Raw genomic sequence first — 27,875 nt, 5'->3', positions numbered from 1 at the left:
AATGGTGCCCAAATCTTGAAAAAAAATTTAAAAAATTATTTCAAATCCTCGTCTGCTCCGATCTTCAAAACACTTATTTATCAAGTATGAATTGCCTGCTACAAATTGGATTGAATCTACTGAATCAGTCCATAATCATGCGGGGACCTGTTACAACATCTTCAATAATAGATTCAGAGGGGCTTGGGAGTCATTGTGCAAGGTTCCCTGAAGGTTAATTTGCAGGGGGGGAGGAGTCACGTGATGGAGTAGTGGCCGGACGGTGAAGTCCAGCCCTCTCCAGAAAAGTCGGGAAAAACAAGAGAAAATACAAAGGCACAGAAATACAAGTTAAAGAAAAGTGAGTATAAAGGTGGAAAGAAGATGGAGACAAAAGGAGAAAAATCAAAATCAACGGAAAGAAGAGAGGAAGAGAAGACAACGGAGGAAAAAGGTGAAGGCCTTACCTGTCCGAAGAGGCCCGCTATGGAGAGAGGGCCCCACTACCTCAGGTCGGTAGAAAAAGAACTACAACAATGGCTCACAGAGCCGAGTAAAAGTGCGCAACCGCGCATGAAAAAAAACACACCGACGGGAGGGGGGACCAGCTGGGGAGTCGATCTCCACAGCCGGCAACGACAGCTGCAGAACACCTGCAGCAAGAAGAGACCACAGAAGACAATGGAAACAAGAAAGAAGAGGTGGAAAGGGCATCAAAGAAACAACAGATGGCCAACCCAGAGGAAGAAGAAGAGGAAGAATACAGTGAAATAGATAAAGGGAAAGGCAAGGTAAAGGATATACTTGCTCTTGTTAGAGGATACATGGAGTCATTTAAAGAATGGCAAACACAGGAATTCAATGATTTAAGAAAAAGAATAAACAACACAGAAAAGAAAATAAATAAAATGGACATGACCTTAACAGAAATGGGTAAAAAAATGGACAAGATGGAAGAACGGGCAGTAGCAGCAGAAATGGAGGTAGAAGACTTAAAAAAGAAATTGGAGGAATCTAATAAAAAAACTAAAGAGACACAAGAATTACTAGCCCAAAAAATAGATATAATGGAAAATTATAACAGAAGAAATAACATAAAGATAGTGGGCCTTAGGGAAGATGAAGAAGGCAAGAATATGAGGGAGTTTATAAAAGAATGGATCCCTAAGGCCCTAGGATGTCCAGAACTACAGCAAGAAATGGAAATAGAAAGGGCACATAGAGCATTGGCCCCTAAACCACAACCACAACAAAAACCAAGATCTATTGTAGTAAAATTCCTAAGATATACTACAAGAGAAAAGGTACTGGAGAAGACAATGGAAAAAGTAAGAGAGGGCAACAAACCACTGGAGTATAAAGGGCAAAAAATCTTCATCTATCCAGATATAAGCTTTGAACTCCTAAAGAAGAGAAAAGAGTTCAACACAGCAAAAACGATTCTATGGAAGAAAGGATATAAATTTACACTGAAGCATCCTACGGTATTGAAAATATTTATTCCAGGACAACAAAACAGACTGTTCTCGGATCCAGAAGAAGCACGAAAATTTGCAGAACAATTACAAAAATAGACTGAGGGATGAAGACGGGTAATGAGAGCAAAAATGATCACGATTGAGATGTATGTGGGTAAAGACAAAAATAGACTGAGGGATGAAGACGGGTAATGAGAGCAAAAATGACCACGATTGATATGTATGCGGGTAAAGAGGTATAAGAGTGAATAGAGACAATGGGCATACGTGAAAGTATCTGTAATTAGAGGAAAACATAGATAGTATAGACAAGAATTAATAAGGGAAGGTAATGGAATAGAGAGAATAAGGAGGGAATTAAAAGAGTGACCTTTGTGACATATGAAAAGTGAAATCTTTTCTGGGGGGGGCTGGGTGGGGGAAAAGAGCGGTCACTGCAAAATCAGTTGACGCTTGCGAGTGGATTCGCAAATCCAAATGGAGAGGGGAGATGTGGTTGTCCGACAAGGGATAAAGGACAACTCAGGAGGGGAAGGGGAGATTGGGGATAAAGAAGATATAAATAGGAGAATAATGAAAATGTTGGATGTTGTAGGAATGTTGTCTGGTAAAGAGTTGAAAATAAGAAAACAGAAATGGAAAAGGAGGAAAGGTAATGATGGAAAAACGGAAAGAGAAGATAAACAAAATATAAAATGGCTACGCTGAACTATATGACTTTAAATATTAATGGAATACATAAGCAAAATTAAAAGGAAAAAACTACTAAATTTACTGAAAAAGGTAAAAATAGATATAGCATTTGTCCAAGAAACACACTTAACTGAATTGGAGCACAAGAAATTAAAGAGAGATTGGGTAGGACATGTAACAGCAGCATCGTATAATTCAAAAGCAAGAGGAGTGGCTATATTAATTAGCAAAAATGTGCCATTTAAAATAGAAGAGGAAATAATAGATCCAGCAGGGAGATATGTTATGATAAAATGTCAGATATATTCGGAGCTTTGGAATCTACTTAATATATATTCACCTAATGAAGAAGATCAAAAGTTTATGCAAGATATCTTTTTGAAGGTAGCTAATACGCAAGGGAACATACTAATAGGAGCGGATTTCAATCTGAATTTGGATCCAAATATGGATAAAACGGGGAAAAAAATTAACAGGAAGAACAAAGTAACCAAATTTATAATTAAATCAATGCAAGAAATGAAACTTGTGGACATATGGAGGAAACAAAACCCAAAAGAAAAGGAATACTCATACTACTCGACTAGACATAAAACATACTCAAGAATAGACCTATTTTTGTTATCAGCTAGTATGCAGGATAGAGTAAGAAAAACAGAATATAAAGCGAGAATGCTATCGGACCATTCACCCTTAATACTGACAGTAAAGCTAGAGGACATCCCTCCAAGAATGTATAGATGGAGATTAAACCCCATGCTACTTAAAAGACAGGATTTTAGAGAATTTATTGAAAAACAATTAAAAATGTACTTTGAAGTAAATATGGAATCAGTGGAAGATAAGTTTATACTATGGGACGCAATGAAAGCATTCATTAGAGGACAAATAATAAGTTATGCAACCAAGATGAAGAAGGACTATAATCAGGAAACAGAGCAGTTGGAAAGGGAAATAATAAACATAGAAAAAAAATTAGCAATAAAGGAAGATACAACCAAAAGAAGAGAATTGGCGGATAAAAAAATAAAATATGAAACATTACAAACATATAAGGTGGAGAAGAATATAATGAAGACAAAACAGAAATATTATGAACTAGGTGAAAAAACACACAAAATCTTAGCATGGCAGCTAAAGACAGACCAAACTAAGAAAATGGTATTGGCAACAAGGAAAAAAGACAAACAAATTACATATAATCCAAAAGAAATTAAGGAAAACTTCAGAGAATTCTATGAACAATTATACCGAACTGAAAACGAAGGGAAAGAAGGGAAAATAGATGAATTTTTGACTAAAATTGAACTACCAAAACTACAAATAGAGGAACAAAATAAATTAACAGAACCATTTGGAACAGTAGAAATACAAGAGATAATAAAAAAATTACCAAATAATAAGACACCAGGAGAGGATGGACTCCCAATAGAATTCTACAAAACATTTAAAGATCTAATAATACCGCCCCTCCTAGATGTAATCAACCAGATTGATGAGACACAAAACTTACCAGATTCATGTAAAACAGCAATAATTACAGTGATACTAAAACAAGGGAAAGATCCACTCTCACCAGCGTCATATAGACCAATATCTCTGCTAAACACAGATTATAAGATAATAGCTAAACTATTAGCAAACAGATTAGCAGAACAGGTACCGAAAATGGTAAATTTAGACCAAACTGGATTTATCAAAAAAAGACGCACAACAGACAATATTTGTAAATTTATTAACTTAATTCATGCAGTAGAAGGAAATAAAGCACCGGCAGTAGCAGTTGCTTTAGACGCAGAGAAGGCCTTCGACAGAGTAGAATGGAATTATTTGTTCAAAGTATTGCAAAAATTCAGTTTACCGGAGAAGTATATTAATTGGATTAAAGCATTATATGAGGGACCGTTAGCGAAAGTGACAGAAAATGGACATGTATCAAAGCAATTTAACTTAAGCAGGTCAACGCGGCAGGGATGCCCACTATCACCATTATTGTTTGCACTAGCTATAGAACCACTAGCAGAATCGATAAGAATAGATAATAATATAAAAGGAATAAAAATAAAAGACAGGGAATATAAAATCAGTCTATTTGCGGATGATGTGATAGTGTACTTAACAGAACCAGAACTATCAATAAAAGAACTATATGAGAAATTGAAGGAATATGGAGAAGTGTCGGGATACAAGATAAACGTAAATAAAAGTGAAGCAATGCCTATGAATAACGCGGATTTCTCAAAATTTAAGGAGGAATCCCCATTCAGATGGCAAATGCAGGCAATAAGATACCTAGGTGTGCAAATAAACAAAAATCTATGCCAATTATATAAACTCAATTACAATCCACTAATGAAAAAATTACAGGACGATTTAGAGCATTGGAAAGAGCTACCACTAACACTGATAGGAAGGATAAACTGTATTAAAATGAACATTTTTCCAAGGATACTATACTTATTTCAGGCATTGCCAATACAACTGACAGAAAAATTCTTCAAAGAGTTAAAGAAAATAATAAGGAGATTTTTATGGAGAGGGGGGAAACCGAGGATAGCACTAGATAAATTAACAGAATGGTATAAACAAGGAGGCTTACAATTGCCAAACTTCAAAAATTATTATAGAGCCGCACAATTAAGGTACCTGTCAGATTTCTATCAAACAAGGGAAAAACCAGACTGGACGAGACTAGAATTAGATAAAATAGGGGAAAAGATACCTGAACACATATTATATAAATGGGACGAAAAATTGGTACAACATAGAACTTCTCCAGTATTACACCATCTCCTCAATATATGGAAGAAGATTCATGTAGAAAGAAATAAAATAAATTATCAAATACCAAAACTAATATTGACGCAAAATATTTACAATAGACAACCTTTCCTTTAGAAAATGGGAAAAAAAAGGGATTAAAAGAATAGAAAATTGTTTTTCAGGAGGTAGATTCTTATCCTTTGAACAAATGAGAGATAAGTACAATATAACTGGAGATACAGCGCTGGCATATTACCAACTGAGATCCTACTTGAAAGATAAATTAGGAAGCAATTTGAGTTTACCAAAGGGAAGTAACCTTGAATATGTGATTACAGATACAATGTTAATCAAAAGATTTATAACAAATATGTATATCAAACTGCAAGAAAAGGAGAATGAGGAAACAAATGGTAAAACTAAACAAAAATGGGAACAAGATTTAAATATAAAGATAAAAAAGGAAACATGGGAGAAATTATGTTCTGGAACGATGAGAAATACAATAAATACGAGGCTGCGTATGATACAATATAATTGGTTACACAACTATACATTACACCGCAAAAGTTAAATAAATGGGACCCAACAGTATCTGATAGATGTTTTCGATGTAAAAAAGAAAGGGGAACAACAATTCATGCAATCTGGACAGGTGAGAGAGTAGAAAAATTTTGGGATGATCTCAATCAGATATTAAATAAAATAACAGAAAACAATATACCAAAGAATCCAGAGATCTTTCTCCTAAGTAACATAAAAAATAAAGAATTTGGAATTGACTTGGAAGATGCACAAAAAAGATTTGTCAAGATAGCCCTAGCCGTAGCAAAAAAATATATTATGTCAACCTGGAAATTGGAAGATAATTTGAAAATACAACAATGGTATATAGAAATGAATAAATGTATTCCATTAGAAAAAATAACATATAGTTTAAGAAAAAATATTGAAATATTCGAACAAGTATGGGAGCCTTACATTAAATATAATAGCGAAAACCTACCGGGAACAAACATTACCTAAGTTGATGGCAGGAGAAGAAAAGAAAAGAATGGACTCAGTAGAATTTCTGGTGTATTTTTGTTGAATGACAACATTGTCTGACTGAATTAATGCAACCTAGATTGTATACCTAAAATGGATGAGAGGGGGGGGGTGGGGGGGTGGCTTGGGAGGAGGGAGGGGGGAGGGAGAAAAAGTCACTGTAAATGTGTGGAAAAGAAAAAGTGTATATCATGGCTATTGTGATTTATGGTGTGAAAAATAAAAAATTTTAAAAAAAAAGGTTAATTTGCAGGTAGAGTTGGTGGTAAGTAAGGTAAACACAATGCTAGCATTCATTTTGAAAATGATAGAATATAAACGTAGAGATGCTTGAAGCTTAATAAGACATTGGTCAGACGACCCTTGGAGTGTTGCAAATAGTTTTGGGCTCTTTATCTAAGGAAAGATGTGTTGGCATTCGTGAGGATCCAGAGGAGGTTCACAAGAATGATCCCTGGAATGAAAGGGATGAGGAGCGTTTGATGTCCCTGGACTGTACTTGCTTGAGTTTAGATGAATGAGGGACAACACATTAAGACTTACCAAACATGGAAAGGACTGGGTAGAGTGGACGTGGAGCTGATGTAGAAAGGACTGGGAAGAGGACGTGGAGCTGATGTGGAAAGGACTGGGTAGAGTGGACGTGGAGCTGATGTGGAAAGGACTGGGTAGAGTGGACGTGGAGCTGATGTGGAAAGGACTGGGTAGAGTGGACGTGAAGCTGATGTGGAAAGGACTGGGTAGAGTGGACGTGGAGCTGATGTGGAAAGGATTGGGTAGAGTGGACATGGAGCTGATGTGGAAAGGATTGGTAGAGTGGATGTGGACATGATGTGGAAAGGACTGGGAAGATTGGAAGTGTTTCCTGTGGTAGAGGAGTTTGGGAACCAGAGAGCACTGCCTTAGAATACAAAAATGTCTCTTTAAAACTGAAATGAGGAGGAATTTATTTACCCATAGGGTAGTGAATCTGTGTAATTCATTGCCACGGATGCTGTGGAGGCCAAAATTGTTGATGTTTAAGATGGAGGTAGATAGGTTCTTGATTCGGGAGGGAATCAAGAGTTATGGGGAGAAGGCAGGAGAATGGGGTTGAAAAGGATAGTAAATCCTTGATGGCCAAATTCCACACCTAGGTATTAGGTTTTTCTTGGCATTAGGTTTCATGTGAAGGGGAGGGATTTAACAGAAACCTGAGGGGTCACATTTTTACACAGAAGGTGGTGGGTATCTGGAGCAGGTTGGCAGTGGAAAGTGGTTGAGGCATGTATAATTGTAAAGTTTAAAAAATGTTTCGATGGATACATGGATAGGATGGGTTTAGAGAGATATGGGCCAAATGTAGGCAGGTGGGACTGGTGTGGGTGGAACATGTTGGTCGGCACGGGCAAGTTGGGCCAAAGGGCCTGTATCTCTCCAGCAAGTTGTCCTGTGTTGTCTACTTTATGTTTTTCCCTCAAGCATCATGACATATTCCAGAGGTTTATTCCAGAATCCTGGTGATCCTGGAAGATGAAATCTCAGTCTCCACTGCTACCTTATTTAAAACTCAGCTATCAGAATTTAGCTCCCCGAAACCAGTTGGATTTTTAGTTGCTCTGATCTTTCTAATACTTTTTTCTTGTCTAACATAATTAATTTTCAAATTTCGAGCTGTCAATGGATCCTCAGTTTGCAGTTTCCTGAATGATTACTGAGCCTTTTGTTCCAAAGTATCTGTGCCTTGATCATCATATCATTTCCAATGCATTCACTGCTCTCATTAAAGTTCTTGCAATCTGTTTTTTTTTCACATCTCTAGTCATTCTGCTTCTATTTTCTATTTTGTTTCCAATTTTTCTTCATCCTTCATTGATTTTTACATTTTTTCTTGCTCCTCCACCTTACAAATCTTAATAAACATTAATGCCTTTTGTTCTCCCGTCGTATCTTTCTATTTTTTAAAGTCTATTTGTCACATTGTACATCATGCAGTGAGGAGGGTCCTTCTGCGAGCAGACCAGTGGGCTATCTCTGGCATTCATACCCATTGGACCAAGAGCACATTTTACAGATGATTGAAAATAAAGATCGATTGCTCCAAGCAAGGGCAGCACAGGGCACTGCAGTGGGGAGCCTGATGTCTGCAGAGAAGGAAACTATCTTTAAGCATGTTATTTATTTCTTAACTTAAACAAGAAAATCTGCAGGTGCTGGGGGCGAGTGCAATACACAGAAGATGTTGGAGAAACTCAGCAGGTCACGCAGCATCTATTGGAAATAAAGGGGAACCAACATTTCAGGCCTCAGCCCTTTGTCAGGAATAAGAAAGAATGGAGGTGGGAAGGAGGGAGAAGACAGGCTAACAGGTCCTTTTTTTTCTCTCTTTATGCCCCTACCTGTTTCCACCTCTGATGTCTTGCCTTTTAGCCCATGGTCCTTTCCCTGTCCCTTCCTCCCTCCTCTCCTCCTTCCCCCACCTCACCAACCTTTTATTCGGGCGTCTGTCTGCCCATTTTCTCTTATGCCTGATGATGGGCCCAGGACCAAACTGTTTGTTAACGCCTTTGCTTCCTGTGGATGATGCGGGAGCTGTTGATTTCTCCAGCATGTTTGTGTATTACACTTCGATGACAGTCTGCAGATCTGAAGAGAAAGTTGAGGGAAGGGGAAGCAGTGTTGGTTAACAAGTAAGGGATAATAGGTGGGTTATAAGAGAAAAAAGCTGAAATGTAATGTGGGGAGAGGGAAGAGGGTGAAGAAGGGAGGATCTCTGGTAGGAGAAGGTGTTTGGAAGCTGATGAAAGGGAGTTAGAGGGATAGGGAGATTGGAGGTCGATGTGTGGTGTGATCAATGACCACGCAGTGTGACAGATTATATTTTATATTGTATACAGATATGTTTTATAGGAGATAAATTATGGCAGGTATTTTATTTTTAATGTTGGTCACATACAAACACTTCAAAACAGATTTCATTTAAAGTGCCAGAGCTCTGCTCAAGCCATACAGTCCAGGCTCCAAGTGCCTTTGCACAAACTTTGAAGAGTGTCTATAAGGACTTCACAAGTAGGTGTTAATCGGACATGCTGTGGAGTAATGAATTATTGATTTGGAAAGCAACATATGAACAAACTCGGAAGATTAGGTCCAGGGCTGCAGTCTGTGTGAGGGGAGTTGGCTGTTCTAAGACGGTCATGTGGTTTTCTCTGAGTGAGCGGGAGAATTCTACAGTTCAGCAGCAGCAGCTGGGACTGGAAAAGGACAAGCTGGCAAGCTTGTGGAAAAACCCCATTTTGAAGCCAAGTTGTGAGTTCTTAGTTCAGCCTGGTCAAAGCCATTGTGGTCTATACAAGAGGGTTGGTTGCATAATGTTTCACTTCAAATAAGGAAAACTAAAAGGAACTCTGTGGTGACCTGAAATAAAGAAGTTATCATCTGGAGAACCCTGATGGGGCAAGTTTCTTTGGCAAGACACTGAAATGGTTGATCAGAAGGAATCAGTTTGAGTCCAACAAGCAACAAATCTCTCTGAAAACCGACAAGAACCTTCCTAAGCAGTAACCATTTACCTTTCAAACACCAAAGCCTGGTGAAATTCATAAATGTTAAATTCTGTGCACAGTATAAGAAATGCCTGCAACTAGTGAACTTGGAGGAGTGAGAAGTGAGATTTGACTGTGAATCAAAGAACTTTTCTGAACTTATATACACGTTACATACACGTGCACTTAGAATTAGAAGGTGGTTAAGTTAGGTTAAGTAAGTTAATAGCAATAATTTAGAGTTTGATCCTGTTTTCATGTTTAAAGATAGTTAAAAGCAATTTTTGTTTAAGCAACCATTTGTCTTGGTGAATTTCTATTGCTGCTGGGTTTTGGGGTCCTCTGGGCTCATAACAGCAGACACAAAGCAAGAGTCAAAAGCTTTATTGACCAGAAGACCCAGATATGCCTCTACATGCTGCTGCCTCATGTCCAAGGTAGGTATGAGGGAAGAGACTAGGGCTCTCAGCCTTTATTAGGGGATCTTACGGGGAGGGGCTACAGGTACAGAAGGCGGGCCAGCCTGCCCAGCCCAGGGAGGACATACCTGCAGTATCGTGTTCCACCCCACTATGTTGGTGCCGAAACTGAATATGAGGCATTGCTCCTCCAATTTGCGGGTTCGGTTTGGGGAGGCCATTAGCAGATGAGGCCATGAGCAGATATGTCAGTGTGGGAATGGTGAGTGGAATTGTAATTGCTGGCCACCCCATTATTGCAGTGGACCGAGTGAAGGTGCTCAACGAAATGATCTCCCAGTGTGCGTCCAATCTCCCCGATGTACATGGCGCAGCATCGAGAGCACCAGATGCAGTAAATGAACCTGATGGAGTCACAAATGAAGTATGGTACTTGGTAAGATGTGAGAGACTCTGAGACATCATGAAAAGCTGCTTAAGACAGTCCTTCCCCCACCTCCAGCTGGTTCCACAGTTTCTATGAAGCACACAAAGGTGCTGGAGTTACTCCATGAGTCAGGAGACATCCATGGAAAGGAAAAGACGGTCAATATTTGGCCCTGAGCCCTTCTTCAGGTGTGTCTAAGGAAGAACTCAGTCTGGAAATATCGACTGCATTTTGCCTCCATTGTATGCTGTGGGGCCTACTGAGCTTTTCCCAGCACTTTTGTGCACTGCAACCCAGCGAAATTCAATCTGTTGTGCCCGGTTTGCCAGCCGTGTAAATGTAGAGAGCAAAGCTCAAAAAAGCAATGCTTTGTGAAGTTTTAAATTGATTGGACTTAAGCCACTTCTGTCAAAAGACTCAAAGCAAAAGTTGCATTTAATAGGATACATTTAGATAGTGGAATTAACATAAAATTAGTGGTGGAAAGCCTGGTGCAAAAAGAACTTGGAAGAAGTCGGTTTCCTGCTCCATCTAATCAGTTTATAGCTAGGAGTTCTTCAGTATTCACACTTAGGGAAAAGATATGTACATGACTGACAGATCATTCATGCTGCTTCTGAATCTGCTGTGCATCAGCAAGCCAACTTCCCTTCTCGGGACAGAGAATGACTCCAATTCTGTGGGTCGTGAGGTGTCCGATCATGCCAGTTGCACTAGCTCTGCAACCTAGAGGGAGTGGCTGTGGGAGGGCTGGCTTTGTAGTTTGGGAGGTGGTGCGTTCCCGTGCCATGAACAGCAGCCTTCAGTATGCTCCCAGCCCATGGGTACAAGACCTGCAATTCCATCCCATGTGGAATCATGGAATCCTAGAAAATAGATGCAGGACTAAACATAACCTTCTGGAGGCACTCGGTGGGACAAACAGCAGCGGATGAAAATGAACAGTGACATCTTCTGATGAAGGGTTCCAGCCTGAAACTTCAGTCGATCATTTTTCCCTTCAGATTCCAGGACCTGCTGTCTCCAGAGGCAGGAGGCCATAAAGCCCTTCGAACCTATATGATCATGGCTGATTATACCACTTCGATCCCAGGAGCCAGCAATGGCCACATCCAATTCCCTAATGAATACATCTCATAAGCTCATGAAACTCAGAAGCAGAATTGGGCCATCCAATCTATTGAGCCTGCTCCACTGTTCAAATAATGGCTGATGTATGGCCCCATTATCCTGCCTTCTCACCATATCTTTGGCAGGCTTCCTAATGAAGATTCTATCAACCTCCGCCTTAAATTCACCCAGTGACTTGGTCTTCACAAACGGGTGTGGCCACGAATCCCACCGATCCATCTCCCTCTGGCTGCAGATATGTCTTCTCTTTTATTGCTGAGGCTGTGCTCTCTGGTCCTGGACTCTCCCACTATTGAAAGCCTTCTGGACCCCTTCTCTGTCTTCCCCATACACCATTCTAAGTGTGCTCAGCTCATTCAGAAGAACACCATCAGCCCCAGGTGATGTTTAATACGTGGAAGGGATGGATGCCAGCTGGAACAACACCTTCTGTCGTGTTCATGGACGGACAAGGTACTGAGTTACCACTGGAGAGAATGTTGGTGAGATCATGGATGGAATATCGAGTGCGGTCCTGGGTACCATAGTGTGATTAAGTTAAAGAGGATACAGAAAGGATAGACAAGGATGTTGCTCAACTGGACTTAAGTTATGAGGAGCGGCTGGATAAGGCTGAGATTGTTTTCTATGGGATGCAGGATAGAGTCTCTCCTGACCTGTTGAGTTCTAGCACTTTGTGTTGTTCCCAGACTGTCTCATCAGTTCCCACTTGCAGTTCTGGTCACCAAGGAAAGATGACATGAAGCTGGAAAGGGTGTGGAAAAGATTCACCAGGACATTACCAGGACAGGTGGGCTTAAGAGAAGAGGTGAACTGGTGGGGGTTTAAAAATAATGAGAGACAGACGTAAGGTCAATGGTCACAATCTTTGATCCAGGTTAGGGAAGTCTAAAACTTCTGAAAATAGGTCTCAGGGAAGAGGGGAATGATTTAAAGGGAAACTGAGTGACATCTTCTTCAAACAGAGGTGGTGTGTGTGTGAGGAATGAGCTGTGAGAGCACATGGTAGCGGAGAGGATTGTAATGTCTAAAAGGCATTGAGACAGGCCCGTGAATTGGAACAGTTCAAGGGTGTGGTAGTATGCCATGCATGATGTCATTACACCATTAGGTCACCTGGTGACCTTGTATATAAGCCCGGGGTGGGGGGGGATCCCTTCCCCCTCATTCTGGCCTAGGCTTGTACAGAGGCAAAACCAAGGCCTCAAAGCCTAGCTGTTTACCAGTCTATTAAAACTAGTGTTTGACCTGCACTCTGCCTCGTGTGGTTCAATGATAGTAGCCTACAAGGGGATAAAGGAAAAGGCTTTGAGGCAGGTCTATAGATCAGAATGGGCTATGAGCTGACTGCAGGCTAATGGAACTAGCTCAGTTAGCACGGTGCTGGAGAATTGTGAGGCGATGATCCCATCAATGGTTCTGCATGGAACTTTAATATATAAAAGTGTCAGCAGTGGTGTGGTAAGAGCAATGGTATCACCGGTGTGGACCCAGAGAGTGGAAATCGGAGACACTGTGCTTCTCCGCAGAGCCCTCGTGCTAGATCATTACACCGATGGCCCGAGAGAAGTTTTAAACAACCAATTAAAGTGGGTTTTGGTGTATTTTTTTAATGTCAGCGAAACCACAGGGGTCTATGTCCAAGATGGTGGCACCCATGCCCGGAGGCCCAGACCATAAGGGGTACGAGGCCTGGGTCTGGATGGCTTCCTGATTTTGTTGCAGTCTGGGAACCGGGAGCTCAGGTTCACTGCTGGACCGGACAAGAGGCCTTACAAATACAGACCTCTGAGCGCTGGAAGTGAATCCATGGGCACTCGGTGTCTCTGAAGGATCTCTCTTTTGTTTCCCTTTCTTGAATTGGTCGGGGCTTCAAGCTAGCAAATCCTCTTTTTGTGTCTTTTAGGTAGGCAAATTTTGTGCTTTTAAATTCAGTAAGGTAAAGAAATCTTGAACTATTTACAAAAGGTCATCACTTCTGTCACCATAGCCAGACCTTCATCTCCATTCAGAATTTGGTTTTGTCATTATTTGGGTTTTCTTTTGATGTTATAACCAAACTGTTATACCTGTCTGGGGTGCTACTCACTATTACGGAGCCAGTCAAAGACACCACTGTCTGTAAGGAGGTTGTTCATTCTTCCTGTGATCGGCGTGGGTTTGGTTTGGGTGCTGCAGTTTCCTTCCTCCAAAACGTAGAGGTTAGAAGGTTAATTAGTGAACTGTTACTTTGCTGTATCTTAAAATTTAAAAAAATCTCACTTAAATGTTACAATTGGGCGGCACGGACTCATGGGACAAAATGTCCTGTTATGCTATATATCTGAATTTTTTTAAATTAAAAATTTAAGACATATAATATTAGATAAAATTGCATTTAATCTGCTGTAAGGCAAACAAAGATTGGCTATCAGCAGAAATTTCCTGACTCCCCTAGCAGTTAGAGAAAGAGAAGCAAGATAGATCTCCTTCAGTGTCGCTGAGTGTCCGTGGATTCTCCTCCAGTGCTCCTGCAGCCTTTGCAACCACACAGCCTTCGGTACAAACCTTCAGCAACCTGAGCTCCAGATCCAAGCCTCCAACAAAACGCCTGAGGTCCCTTGTGAAGCTTTCCCACCCTCAGCACCCTCTCGCCTCCCGTTGCTGACATCTGGCACCCCTTCAGCAGTCTTGAGCCAGTCTCCAGCGGTCCGCAGCCTGGTTGAAAGTCCTTCGACCGCACACCGCCAGCAGTTTGCGTGGGTTCCTCGCGTCAAGTTGCTGGCGTGCCCCGCCACCCGGGTATTCTTCAGCCACTGCTCCGTCGCCATGGTCACCGTCTCGAAGGGCCGCCTCCCCTGCTTCTCAAATGGTGGGGTGATCTCCCTATTTTCTGGTCCCCTGCACCAGTCCTCCACTTCCCCAGAGTCTGCAACACCTCGAGGCTGCTGCAAACAGAGGCGCCATCATTCTGGACTCAGACCCACTGGACGCAGGATTTTAAAATCATTGACACACCACTTAATTAGCTGGTCCATCTCCCTCCTGTCCGCTTCTCATAGCCGTCTGTGATTCTGCCTGCAACTGTGGTTTCATCGGCAAATTTGTAGATTGCATTGGAATTGTTCCTGGCCACGACAGTCATGGGGGTAGAATGAGTGGAGCAGTGGGCTAAGCATCCACCCTTGAGGTGCGCCTCTATTGATTGTCAGTGAGGAGGAGACATTGTTTCCAATTCCTACTGACTGTGGTCTTCCAATGACAGAGTCGTGAGAAGTAAGGAAAACAAGTAATGAAGTCATGGAACCTGCACAGATTAAGAAATAAGAGTGGATCAATCTCCAGGTCCTGACAAGATATTCTCATGGACCTTGAGGGAGACTAGTGTAGAAATTGCAGCGGCTCTGGCAGAAATATTTTAAATGTCCTTGGTCACAGGTGTCTTGCCAGAGGATAGGAGGGTAACTCACGTGGTTCTGTTGTTTAAAAATGGCTCCTGGAAATTACAGGCCAGTGATCCTGTTGTCAGTAATTGGAAGTTGCTCTAAGAGATCAGATGTACAATTATTTGGATAGCCAGAAACTGACTAGGAATAAACATGGCTTTGTGCATGGTAAGTCATGTTTAATCAATCTTGTAGAGTTTTTTGAGGGGGTACCAGGAAAACTGAATGAAGAAAAAGATATGGATGGCCTTTACTAAGGCCTTTGACAAGGTCCCACATGGGAGGATACTCAGGAAGGTTCAGACACTAGATATTCATGGTGAAATAATGAACCAGATTTGAAAATGGCTGGACGGGAGAAGCCAGAGAGTAATGGTGGATGATCCTTCTCAGACTGGAGGCCTGTCTGTGATTGTTCTAAGGTTCTATGATTCTAAGTCAAGGAAACAGTTGCAGTGGGAGGTGCAGAGGTGGTGTGCCTCAGGGATCGGTGCTGGGACCATTGTTGTTTGTCATATGTGTCAGTGACCTGGATGACAATGTGGTAAATTGGATCAGCAAGTTTGCAGATGACACTAAGACAGCGAGGAAGGCTTTAGAGGGATCTGGATTAGCTAGAAAAAAGGGGTGAAAAATGGCAGATGGAATTTAATGCAGACAAGTGTGAGCTGCTGCATTTTGGAAGGACAAACCACTGTGAATGGTAGGGCACTGAGGAGAGTGGTAGAACAGAGGGATCTGAGAATACAGATTTATAATTCCCTGAAAGTGGCATCACAAGTTGATAGGGTTGTAAAGATAGCTTTTAGCACATTGGCTTTTATAAATCACAGTACAAAATTGAGTATAGGAGTTGGGAGGTTATGGTAAAGCTGTGTAAGACATTGGTGAGGCCAAATTGTATGGAGTTTTGGTCACCTAACTACAGGAAAGATATCAATAAGATAGAAAGAGTGCAAAGAAGATTTAGTAGGATGTTGTCTGGACTTCAGGAATTTGGTTACAGGGAAAGGTCAAACAGATTAGGACTTTCTTCCCTGGACCGTAGAAGCATGAGGGGAGATTTGATAGAGGTATTTAAAATTATGAGGGGGATAGAGTAAATGTAGGTAGACTTTTTCCACTGATGGTAGGTGAGAAGACATGGGTAAGAGTGAAAAGGGAAAGGTTTAGGGGGAACATGAGGGGGAACTTCTTCACACAGAGAGTGGAGGAAGTGTAGAACGAGCTGCCAGCTGAGGTGGTGAATGTGGGCTCAATTTTAAGATTTAAGAAGAATTTGGTATATGGATGGAAGGGGTATGGAGGCCTATTGACTAAGTGCAGGTCAGTGGGACAAAGCAAAAAAAAAATGGTTTGGCACAGACTGGAGGGGCTGGAAGGACTGTTTCTGTGCTGTAATGTTCTAAGGTTCTATGATTCTAAGTCAAGGATCCAGTTGCAGTGGGAGGTACAGAGGCCAGGCTTTGGGACTTGCTGATCAGGACCGAGGGGATGATGGTGTTAAAAGCTTTGCTTTTGTCGATGAAAAGTTACCTGATGTATGTATTGGTGTTGTCTAGGTAATCCATGGCTGAGTGGAGACCCAATGAAATTTCATCTGCTGTGTTGGTAGGTGAATTGCAGCGGGTCTAAATCTTTACTTACGTGGGAGTTGATTCTGGCCATGACCAACCTCTCAAAGCATTTCATCACAGTAGATGTTAGTGCTACTGGGCAATCGACCTTGAGAGATCTCACTCCACTCTTCTTGGGCACCGGGATGATTGATGCCCTATTGAAGCAGATTTGAACCTACGACTGCAGCAATGAGAGGTTGAAAATGTCCGAAAACACTCCAGATTTTCAGTGCCCTACCAGGTACACCATTAGGGCCTGATGCCTTGCGAGGATTCACCCTCATGAATGATGTTCTGTCGTTGGCCTCGGAGACAGATATCACAGTTTTGCCAGCTTCTGCAGGGATTCTCATTAATATTGTTGAATTCTTCTTTCCAAAGTGAGCATAAAAGGTATTCAGCTCATCAGGGAGTGAAGCATCACAGCCATTTACCTCTATCAAATCTCCCTTCATTCTTCTACGCTCCAGGGAATAAACTCCTTCCCTCTTTAATCTTTTTCCAGTAAAACTCACTTTCTCAAATTGAGACGACATCCTAGTAAATCTTCTCTGCACTTTTTCAATCTTACTGATAGGTTTATCATCAGTACAGGCCAAAAGATCCTCTGGTGCTGTACAGTTTTCTCAACATTTGGGCACTAAGTACGGACTTTACCGGGAGAGCAACACTGTAGTGATTATATTTGGGGTAAAGCTTGAATATGCGAGAAGCATCTCATGCATAGATGCACATAGATATCTCATTAAGGATGCATCTTTCTTCCCCATGACCTCCTGGGTTTCTTCTGGGTGCTTCAGTTTCCTCCCATATTCCAAAGATGGTACAGGGTTTGTAGGTTAATTGGTCACATTAGGTGTATTTGAGCAGCGCAGGTTAATGAGCTGGAAGGACCTGTTACCATTGCTGTATAATCTTTAAAAAAAAAACATTATCCATTATCTTTTGAAGTTATCGTCTGTTTTCTGTCCTTTTGTCTTTTTTCCCATGAACCTGTTCATCTGTACGCTGTTCAATACTTATCATCATTATCACCATCAGATTCGGATAATTGAGAGAACAAGCACATTAGCATGTGGACGGAGGTGAAAGGTGGAGAGAGCTTCGGCATGTCCTTAATTATCCAGATTCGGATAATTGAGAGAACAAGCACATTGGCATGTGGACGGAGGTGAAAGGTGGAGAGAGCTTCGGCATGTCCTTAATTATCCAGATTCGGATAATTGAGAGAACAAGCACATTGGCATGTGGATGGAGGTGAAAGGTGGAGAGAGCTTCGGCATGTCCTTAATTCCTTAATTATCCAGATTCGGATAATTGAGAGAACAAGCACATTGGCATGTGGACGGAGGTGAAAGGTGGAGAGAGCTTCGGCATGTCCTTAACTTTCCCCACAACGAGGGTAGGGCTTTGACCTCAGACATTACCCCTGTTTGTGTGGATGTTGACTGATTCACTGAGTAGTCACGGATGTCAACCTTTACATCAGGGAAACAGACCTTTTGACGTCCATTTGTCCATACATTGTTTCCTTTTAAACCTTCCCAATTGATAAAGTATCCAGACCCCAAATGTTGACTGAACATTTTTAAATTTAAGTTTTACAATTTAAATTTGCCACACGGTAGAAGCTTATTCCTGCCATGCCATCCAATCACACCCAATTAACTAACAAGCTCTGTATGTTTTTGGAGTGTGGGAAAAGCCCCGCACAAGTCACGGGGAGAACATACAAACTCTGTACAGACAGCACTGGATTCAAACCCAGCTCACTGGCACTTTAACAGCATTGCACTAACCACTATGCTACCAGGTTTAAAGCCTATTCATCACAAAGCTCTGTTCTCTAATCTGTGAACAGGTAAACAAGTTATCTCTAACATTCCTATAGCACAATTTATGGAGTCTGGGAATATAATGAAAAGGAAGATCAGGCAAGTGCAGCATGAGAGTGGGGTTCATTCAGGAAACTGATGGCCATGCGGGAAAAATAATTTTTAAGCCTATTGCCGTGTGCTTTCATAGGCTTAAGACTTCGCCTTCAAGGGAGGAGGGAGAAGAGAGCGTGTCCAGGCTGTGATGGGTCCTTCAAGATGTTGGCTGCCTTTCCTAGGCAGCGGGACGTTCGGCTGAATTCCATGAGGGACGAGAGGGGTTGTGTGATGTTCGGAGCTGCCTTCACCACACTCTTGGGCAGAGCAGCTCCTGTCCCAAGCAGTGATGCATCCACCAAGTCTGCTTTCGGCAAGTGCCCCTGTAGAAGTTGTCGAGCGACAAGGAGGACCTGCTCAACTTCATCTGTCTCGATGCTGCCTGCTGCCTGACATGTTGAGTCCTTCCAGCGTCTCATCATTTGCTCAGATTCCAGCATTTGCAGTACTCCACCTGTTTGGATAACTTTGATACATATACTGCAAATAAGTGGAATAGAGGCAGTTAACAAATTAAACAAAGTGAAAAGGACCTAACTACAGGAACGATGTCAATATGATTGAAAGACTGCAGAGAAGATTTACCCGGATGTTGCCGGGTCTTCAGGAGTTGAGTTGCAGGGAAAGATTAAACAGATTTATTCTATGGAGTGAAGAAGAATGAGGGGAGATTTGAAAGAGGTTTGCAAGATTATGAGAGGTTTCAACAGAGTGGATATAAGTAGGCTTTTTCCACTTAGATTGGGGGAGATAAATACGAGAGGTCATAGTTTTAAGCTGAAAGGGGAAAGTTCTTCATTCAGAGAGTGAGGGGAGGGTAGAATGAGCTGGCAGCTGATGTGGTGAATGCGGGCTGGATCTGGTGTCTTAAGAATAAATTGGATAGATACACGGGTGGGAGAGGTCTGGAGGGTTATGGAATGGGAGTAGCTCAGTGGTACTAACAAAATGATGGTCAGCACACACTCGAAGGGTTGAATGACCTGTTTTTTTTTTCTCTCTGTGCTGCAGCCTTCTTTGGTTCTAAGATTTTCTGTTGGTTGAAACAAACTCTCCATAGTGAATTCTTCAGTATGTTCATCTGTCTTCATTCGGTGAATGTGCACACTCAAGCTCTTGTTCGCCTGACTTGAATTTTGCTCTTCAAAGGATTCCAAGGAGGAGCAAAGTTGGAACCCCCTCCATTGCGGAAATTCACATCAGGTGGCAGACCTCGGGCTTTTTTAATTTCGGTCTTGTACACAAAACATACAGAGAAAGTAATAAATTCACTGTGTAGGAAAAGCACACCATCCAGTGGAATGTTGCTTGGTAAATAAGCAATTGTTCCATTGACTGATAAAAAAATATTTATTTAAGAGTTGGTGATCTTTTCTCATTTTAAAGGGCATGGCAGCTTTGACAATCCAATGTATCATTCTGTTACTTCAGAAACTCCAGCTGAGCTGATTCATGTGTTTTATTTGACCCTTCAAGGAAGATATTGGTTTAAAACAAAACTACTTGACATTTTCTTCGGGTGGTTCCTCAACTGTTCAGAAAGAAAACAATAAAGAGCTCATTTCTTTTGAAGTGTTGCTCTGGAATTGTTCACTAAAGGTAAGAAAACCTCAAAGAATGTCAGATAAACCTTTGTGATGAAATTTGTGTTAAACATTCTATGAGGAGACATGAAAACACTCATAAAAATATTAGATTTCAAATCTTCAACGATTTCCAATATCCTATGAATGCAGTTTAGAACTGAGTTGACACCAAGATGTTTATAATTCAATCTCAAACAAGTTACAATCATTCAGATTTGACATTTCATGCTGTAATTAAATCACATTATAATGGCCAAGACAACATTTGACAAAGATGCTGCCTGCATAATTGCACACAAAATTCAATGAACATTCCAACAAAGCTCGAAGACACAGGAGAATGTGGAGCATTTAAAAACATCTGCTGGAGGAACACAATAGGCCAGGCAGCATCTGTGAAGGTGGCAGGATGGTTGACATTTAGGGTTGAGGCCTTGTGCCATAACTGAGAGTGTGGACCAGAGTGAGGGGGAGGAGTGAGACAGGGGCTGACAGGTGAACCAGGTGATGATGGGCAGGTGAGGTCCTGTGAAGGGCCAGGGAGGGGTGGAGTTGGGGGAGCGGGGCTGCATGAGACAGATCAGGTGAGGTTTGGGGGGCAGGGGGAGGCAGGTGGAGCCAGGTAAGAAGGGAAGGATGGAGGCAAAGAAAATTGATGTGGAGACACAAGAGACTGCAGATGCTGAGATCTGATACCACCTGCACCACTTACACTCACCACCAATGTGAACACCATTTATAACTCACCTACAGTGTCAACACCACCTACACTCACCACCTACACCACTTACACTCACCACCAGTGTAAACACCATCTATAACTCACCTACAGTGTCAACACCACCTACACTCACCACCTGCACACATCAACAGATATTGTTTTTGATATTGTGTCCAGGGGAGGCAGACTCTTTTTTTCTGTCTTTGCCTTCCGAGGCCGCATGCTACTTACTCGTGAGAGCCACTTCCCAAAATAAAAAGGTTTAGAGCTGATCTTATCAGTACCTTTTTGGGGTGTTTTATATATGTATATATTATTTGGAGTTTTCTTCCTTTTTGTATCTCTGGAAATTTTTGTGTTTAAGGTTGGATGTGGAGCTGTGATATACCGGGGTGAAAATGGGAGTCAAATATTTAAAAAATTATTTTCTAGGGGGGGTACATAGTTTGAATTATGTAACATTTAATGCGAATGGGCTCCACAACACAATTAAAAGGAAGAAAGTTTTATCTTATATTAAAAGTTAAAAGTTGATACTGCTTTACTGCAGGGGACTTACTTAACAGAGAAAGAACATCAATAGATGAAGAGAGAATGGGTTGGTCAAGTTATAGCTTTGTCTTTTAATTCTAAGGACAGAGGATCAGCTATTTTAATTAATAAAAAGTTCCCATTTAAATTAGAATCAGCTGTTATTGATCCTGTAGGAAGATTTGTTTTGGTTAATTGCCAAATTTATTCAGAGTTTTGGTTTTTGGACCTTTATGAATATTTATGCACCTAATATAGATGATGAGAAATTCATTAAAGATACTTTCCTTAACCTTGCAGAAGCAAATGAAAATGTAATAATTGGTGGTGATTTGAACTGTTTTTTAAAAAAATCCATTGTTAGATAAATCCCTAAAATCTTTAACAAAAACGAAAACTGCTAAATTTTTTTTAGCATTAATGAAAGATTTGAATTTAGCAGAGAAAATTGAATCCAAGGGAAATATATTATTCATTTTATTCATATCAATTTGATTTTTATTCTAGAATAGATTTCTTTTTTAATTTCAGCTCAATTGCAAGGACGAGTTGTATATGCACAATATAAACCTAGAATTGTATCAGATTACTCACTGTTATTGATATCATGTTCAAGTTTTGATAATATTGTTTGAAATTATAGATGGAAATCTTCAATATTAAAAAAATGTTGACTTTTGTAATTTTATAAGAAATCAAATAAAAATATATTTAGATATAAATATTAATTCAGTTGATAATAAATATATTATATGGGATGCATTAAAAGCTTATTTAAGAGGTCAAATAATGTTATTCAACAAAGATTACCTTAAAGAGGTAGATAAATTAGAGAATTTTAGTAAAAACAAAAATATCCATCTAAGAACAAAAGGATAGAATTTAAAAAATAAGAAAATGTGTTATAATTTGATGCAATCATATAAAATGGAGAAATTTATTGAAAGAACTAAACAGAAATATGAACTGGGAGAGAGAGGGCACACAGGGTTTTGGCTTGGCAATTGAAAATGGAACAAATGTCAAGAACTATTAATACTGTCAAAATTACTTAAAAACTGTAAGATATAAATGATTCTTTTAAAGAATTTTATACCAAGTTATATACATCTCAATCAAATAATGATGAAGGGAAAATTGATAGATTTTTACATAAGCTTCAACTTCTGTCTTTAAATTGTCAAGCTTGTAAAGATTTATATGCTCTATTTATTTTGAAAGGAATTATTAAGGCTTTAAATGCTATGCAAAATGGTAAATCTCCAGGTGAAGATGGATTTACTTGTGAATTTTATAAAAAGTTTAAAGATTTATTGATGCCTTTTTTAATGGAAGTATTAAAACAAGCAACTTAAACACCTGCATTACCAGAATCTTTTTCAAATGCTATTATAACAGTAATACCTAAGAAAGATAGAGATTTATTAAAACCAGAGTCTTACAGACCGATATCTTTATTGAATAGGGATAATAAAATAGTAGCTAAAGCTTTGGCAAATAGATTGAATGAGTATTCACCAGAGGTAGTTCATTTAGATCTATCTGGATTGTTAAAAAGTGATATTCTGTTGATAATATTGCTAAATTAATTAGTTGAAATCATGCATCTCAGAAGAAATTAGATTTACCCTTAATTTTATCACTAGATGCTAAGAATGCTTTTGATAGATTAGAATAGGATTATTTACATTAGAAAGTTTTAGAAAAATTTAAGTTTGGACTAATATATTAATTGGATTAAGAATTTATATAAAAGTACTTTGGCTAGAGTATTTACTAATGGACAAATGTCTTCTTCTTTTTCATTAACCAGATCCACCAGACAAGGTTATCCTTTGTCTCTGGCACTATTTGTTTTAGCAATTGAACCATTGACACAACAAATAAGACAAGATGTTAGTATTAAAGTAATTAAAGGTAATAATGAGGAATTTAAGATTGGTATGTTTGTTGATGATGTTTTAATTTATGTAACAGATCCTGAAAGTTCATTATGTTCATTATAAAAGAAATTACAAGATTATGGAGAATTATCTGGTAATATAATTAATTAGGACAACAGTGAGTTTATGCCATTAGTTGTGGGGGTTATGGTTGATGTAAATAAATTACTCAATTTAAAAAGACACAAAATCCAATTAAATATTTAAGTAGTAAAATTGATAAAAATGTAGATAAATCATATAAATTGAATTATTTAACATTATTTAGTAAAATTAAATAAGATTTAAATAGGTGGAATCATTTACCTATAACTTTAATACGTAGAGTGAATTGTATTAAAATAAATATTTTTTGAAGGATCCAATATCTTTTTCAATCTATTCCTTGTCAAATACTTTAACAATTTTTAAAGAACTTCACTTAATTGTTAGATTTTAAATCTTCGACAAGTTCCAATATCCTATGAATGCACAGTTGAAAACTGGGTTGATATCAAGATGTTTATAATTCAATCTAAAACAAGTTACAAACATTCAGATTTGACATTTCATGGTGCAATTAAATCACGTTGTAATGGGCAAGACCACATTTGACAGTAACAACACAACCTACACACACTAACTGTGATAACATCTACACATACCAACAGTGTCAACACCACATTTGACAGTGACAAAACCACCTATACACACCAACCGTGTCAACACCACCTACACACACAAAAAGTGTCAACTCCACCTACACACACTAACAGTGTCAACGCCACCTACACATACTAACAGTGACAACATCATCTACACACAACAAACAGTGACATCATCTAAACATACAAACAGTGTCAACACCACTGACACACATTAACAGTGTCAAGACCACCGACACATAGCAACAGTGACAATGACATCTATACACACCAACAGTGACATCATCTACACATACCAACAGTGTGAACATCATCAACACACACCAACAGTGTCACCAAAACATACACTCACCAACAGTGTCAACACCACTGACACACACAAACAGTGACAACATTATCCACACACACCAACTGTGTCAACACCACATGCACACACCAAGAGTGACAAAACTATCTACACACACCACTGCGTCAACACCACATACACTCAGCAAAATTGACAACACCACCTACACACACCAACAATGACAAAATCATCTACACACACTAACAGGGACAACACAACCTAGACACACCAACACTGAAAACATCATCTACATAAACAAACAGTGAAAACATCACATACACTCATCAAGAGTAACAACATAATCTACACTCACCAACATTAACATCATCTAACTCACCAACAGAGACAAAATCATCAATACTCGCAAAAGTGATCTGATCTGCATTCATCAACAGTGACATCATCCACACCTACCAACAATGACATCATCTACACACAACAACAGTGCCTACATCTTCTACACTCAGCAACAGTGACATCATCTACAATCACCAACAGTGACAAAAACATCTATACTCACCAACAGTGACATCATCCACACTCACCAACAGTGACAGCATCTACATTCACCAACAGTGACATCTTCTACACTCACCAACAGTGAAATCTACACTCACCAACTGTGACATCATCTACACTCACCAACAGTGACACCATCATCTACAGTAACCAAAAGTGACATCATCTACACTCACCAACCGTAACATCATCTACACTCACAAACCGTTACATCATCTACACTCACCAACAGTGACATCATCCACACTCACCAAAAGTGACAACATAATCTATACACATCAACAGTGACATCATCTACATTCACCAACAAAGAGAAAAACATCTATACTCACCAACAGTGAAATCATCTACACTCACCAATAGTGACATCATCTACACTCACCAACAGTGAAATCATCTACACTCACCAATGGTGACATCATCTACCCTCACCTACAGTGACATCATCTACATTCACCAACAGTGAAATCATCTACACTCACCAATAGTGACATCATCTACACTCACCTACAGTGACATCATCTACATTCACCAACAGTGAAATCATCTACACTCACCAATAGTGACATCATCTACACTCACCTACAGTGACATCATCTACACTCACCAACCGTTACGTCATCTACAATCACCAACAGTGACAACATCTAAACTCACTAACAGTGACATAATTTACACTCACCAACAGTGAAAATATCATCTACACTCACCAACAGTGAAAATATCATCTACACTCACCAACACTGACATCATCTACACTCACCAACTGTGACAACATAATTTACACTCACCAACAGTGACACCATCATCTACACTCACCAACAGTGACAGCATCTACATTCACCAACAGTGACAACATCCACACTCACCAACAGTGACATCATCTACACTCACCAATAGTGACATCATCTACGCTCACCAACAGTGAAATCATCTACACTCACCAATAGTGACATCATCTACACACACCAACAGTGACAGCATCTACATTCAACAACAGTGACAACATCCACACTCACCAACAGTGACATCATCTACACTCACCAATAGTGACATCATCTACGCTCACCAACAGTGAAATCATCTACACTCACCAATAGTGACATCATCGCCACTGACCAACACTGACAGCATCTACATTCACCAACAGTGACATCATCCACACTCACCAACAATGACATCATCTAAACTCACCAACAGTGACAACATAATCTACAACACCAACAGTGACATCATCTACACTCACCAACACTGACATCAACCACACTCACCAACAGTGACATCATCTACACTCACCAACAGTGACATCATCTACACTCACCAACACTGACAATATCATCTGCACTCACCAACAATGACATCCTCTTCACTCACCAACAGTGACTTCATCTACACTCACCAACCGTGACATCATCTACACTCACCAACACTGACAACATCATCTACACCCACCAAGAGTGACATCATCTACACTCACCATCACTGACATCATCTACACTCACCGAAAGTGACAACATCATCGACACTCACCAACCGTGACATCATCTACACTCACCAACAGTGACATCATCTAAACTCACCAACAGTGACATCATGTACATTCACCAACTGACTTAAACATCTACACTCACCAACAGTGAAATCATCTACGCTCACCAATAGTGACGTCATCTACACTCACCCACAGTGACATCATTACACTCACTAACAGTGACAGCATCTATGTGCACCAACAGTGACATCATCCACACTCACCAACAGTGACATCATCTAAACTCACCAACAGTGACAGCATCTACATTCACCAACAGTGACATCATCCACACTCACCAACAGTGATATCATCTATACTCACCAACAGTGAAATCATCTACACTCACCAATAGTGTCATAATCTACGCTCACCAACAGTGAAATCATCTACACTCACCAATAGTGACATCATCGTCACTCACCAACAGTGACAGCATCTACATTCACCAACATTCTCATCATCCACACTCACCAACAGTGACATCATCTACACTCACCAACAATGACAGCATCTACACTCACCAACAGAGACATCTTCTATACTCACAAACAGTGACATCATCTACACTCACCAACACAGACAACATCATCTAAACACACCAACAGTGACATCATCTACACTGACCAACCGTAACATCATCTACACTCACCAACCGTTACATCATCTACACTCACCAACAGTGACATCATCCACACTCACCAACAGTGACAACATAATATATACACATCAACAGTGACATCATCTACATTCACCAACAATGAGAAAAACATCTATACTCACCAACAGTGAAATCATCTACACTCACCAATAGTGACATCATCTACACTCACCTACAGTGACATCATCTACACTCACCAACAGTGAAATCATCTACACTCACCAATGGTGACATCATCTACACTCACGTACAGTGACATCATCTACATTAACCAACAGTGAAATCATCTACACTCACCAATGGTGACATAATCTACACTCACCAACCGTTACGTCATCTACAATCACCAACAGTGACAACATCTACACTCACTAACAGTGACATAATTTACACTCACCAACAGTGAAAATATCATCTACACTCACCAACAGTGAAAATATCATCTACACTCACCAACACTGACATCATTTACACTCACCAACAGTGACAACATAATTTACACTTACCAACAGTGACACCATCATCTACACTCACCAACAGTGACATCATCTAAACTCACCAACAGTGACATCATGTACATTTACCAACTGTGATATTATCTACACTCACCAACAGTGAAATCATCTACAATCACCAATAGTGACATCATCAACGCTCACCTGCAGTGACATCATTACACTCACTAATAGTGACTGGATCTACTTTCATCAACAGTGACATCATCTTCACTCACAAAAAGTGACAACATAGTCCACACTCACCAACAGTGACATCATCTGCAGTCACCTACAGTGACATCATCTACACTCACCGACAGTGAAATCATCTACACTCACCAATAGTGACATCATCTACGCTCACCTACAGTGACATCATCTACACTCACCAACAGTGATATCATCTACACAAACACCAACAGTGACATCATCTACACTCACCAACAGTGACAGCATCTAC

At 40.1% G+C, this 27,875-nt stretch overlaps 1 protein-coding gene across 2 annotated transcripts in view; it reads left to right on the top strand.

The window, feature by feature from the left end:
• LOC138736042 (cadherin-22-like) overlaps nucleotides 1-27,875 on the top strand; it is a 1,166,757-nt gene that overhangs the window by 864,078 nt on the left and 274,804 nt on the right. The window contains exon 11 of one of the 2 annotated variants that reach the window (XM_069884873.1): nucleotides 19,913-20,502. The exons of the other annotated variant lie outside the window; for it this stretch is intronic. Coding sequence (XP_069740974.1) covers nucleotides 19,913-19,989 — 77 coding nt within the window. The 3' untranslated portion in view covers nucleotides 19,990-20,502. Of the gene's footprint in view, nucleotides 1-19,912; nucleotides 20,503-27,875 lie in introns of those variants that run through there. 2 annotated transcript variants of the gene reach the window in all.

The sequence above is a fragment of the Narcine bancroftii genome, chromosome 6 (assembly GCF_036971445.1).
Source record: "Narcine bancroftii isolate sNarBan1 chromosome 6, sNarBan1.hap1, whole genome shotgun sequence".
Lineage (NCBI taxonomy): Eukaryota > Metazoa > Chordata > Chondrichthyes > Torpediniformes > Narcinidae > Narcine > Narcine bancroftii.
This window is presented reverse-complemented; position numbering and strand designations above follow the sequence as displayed.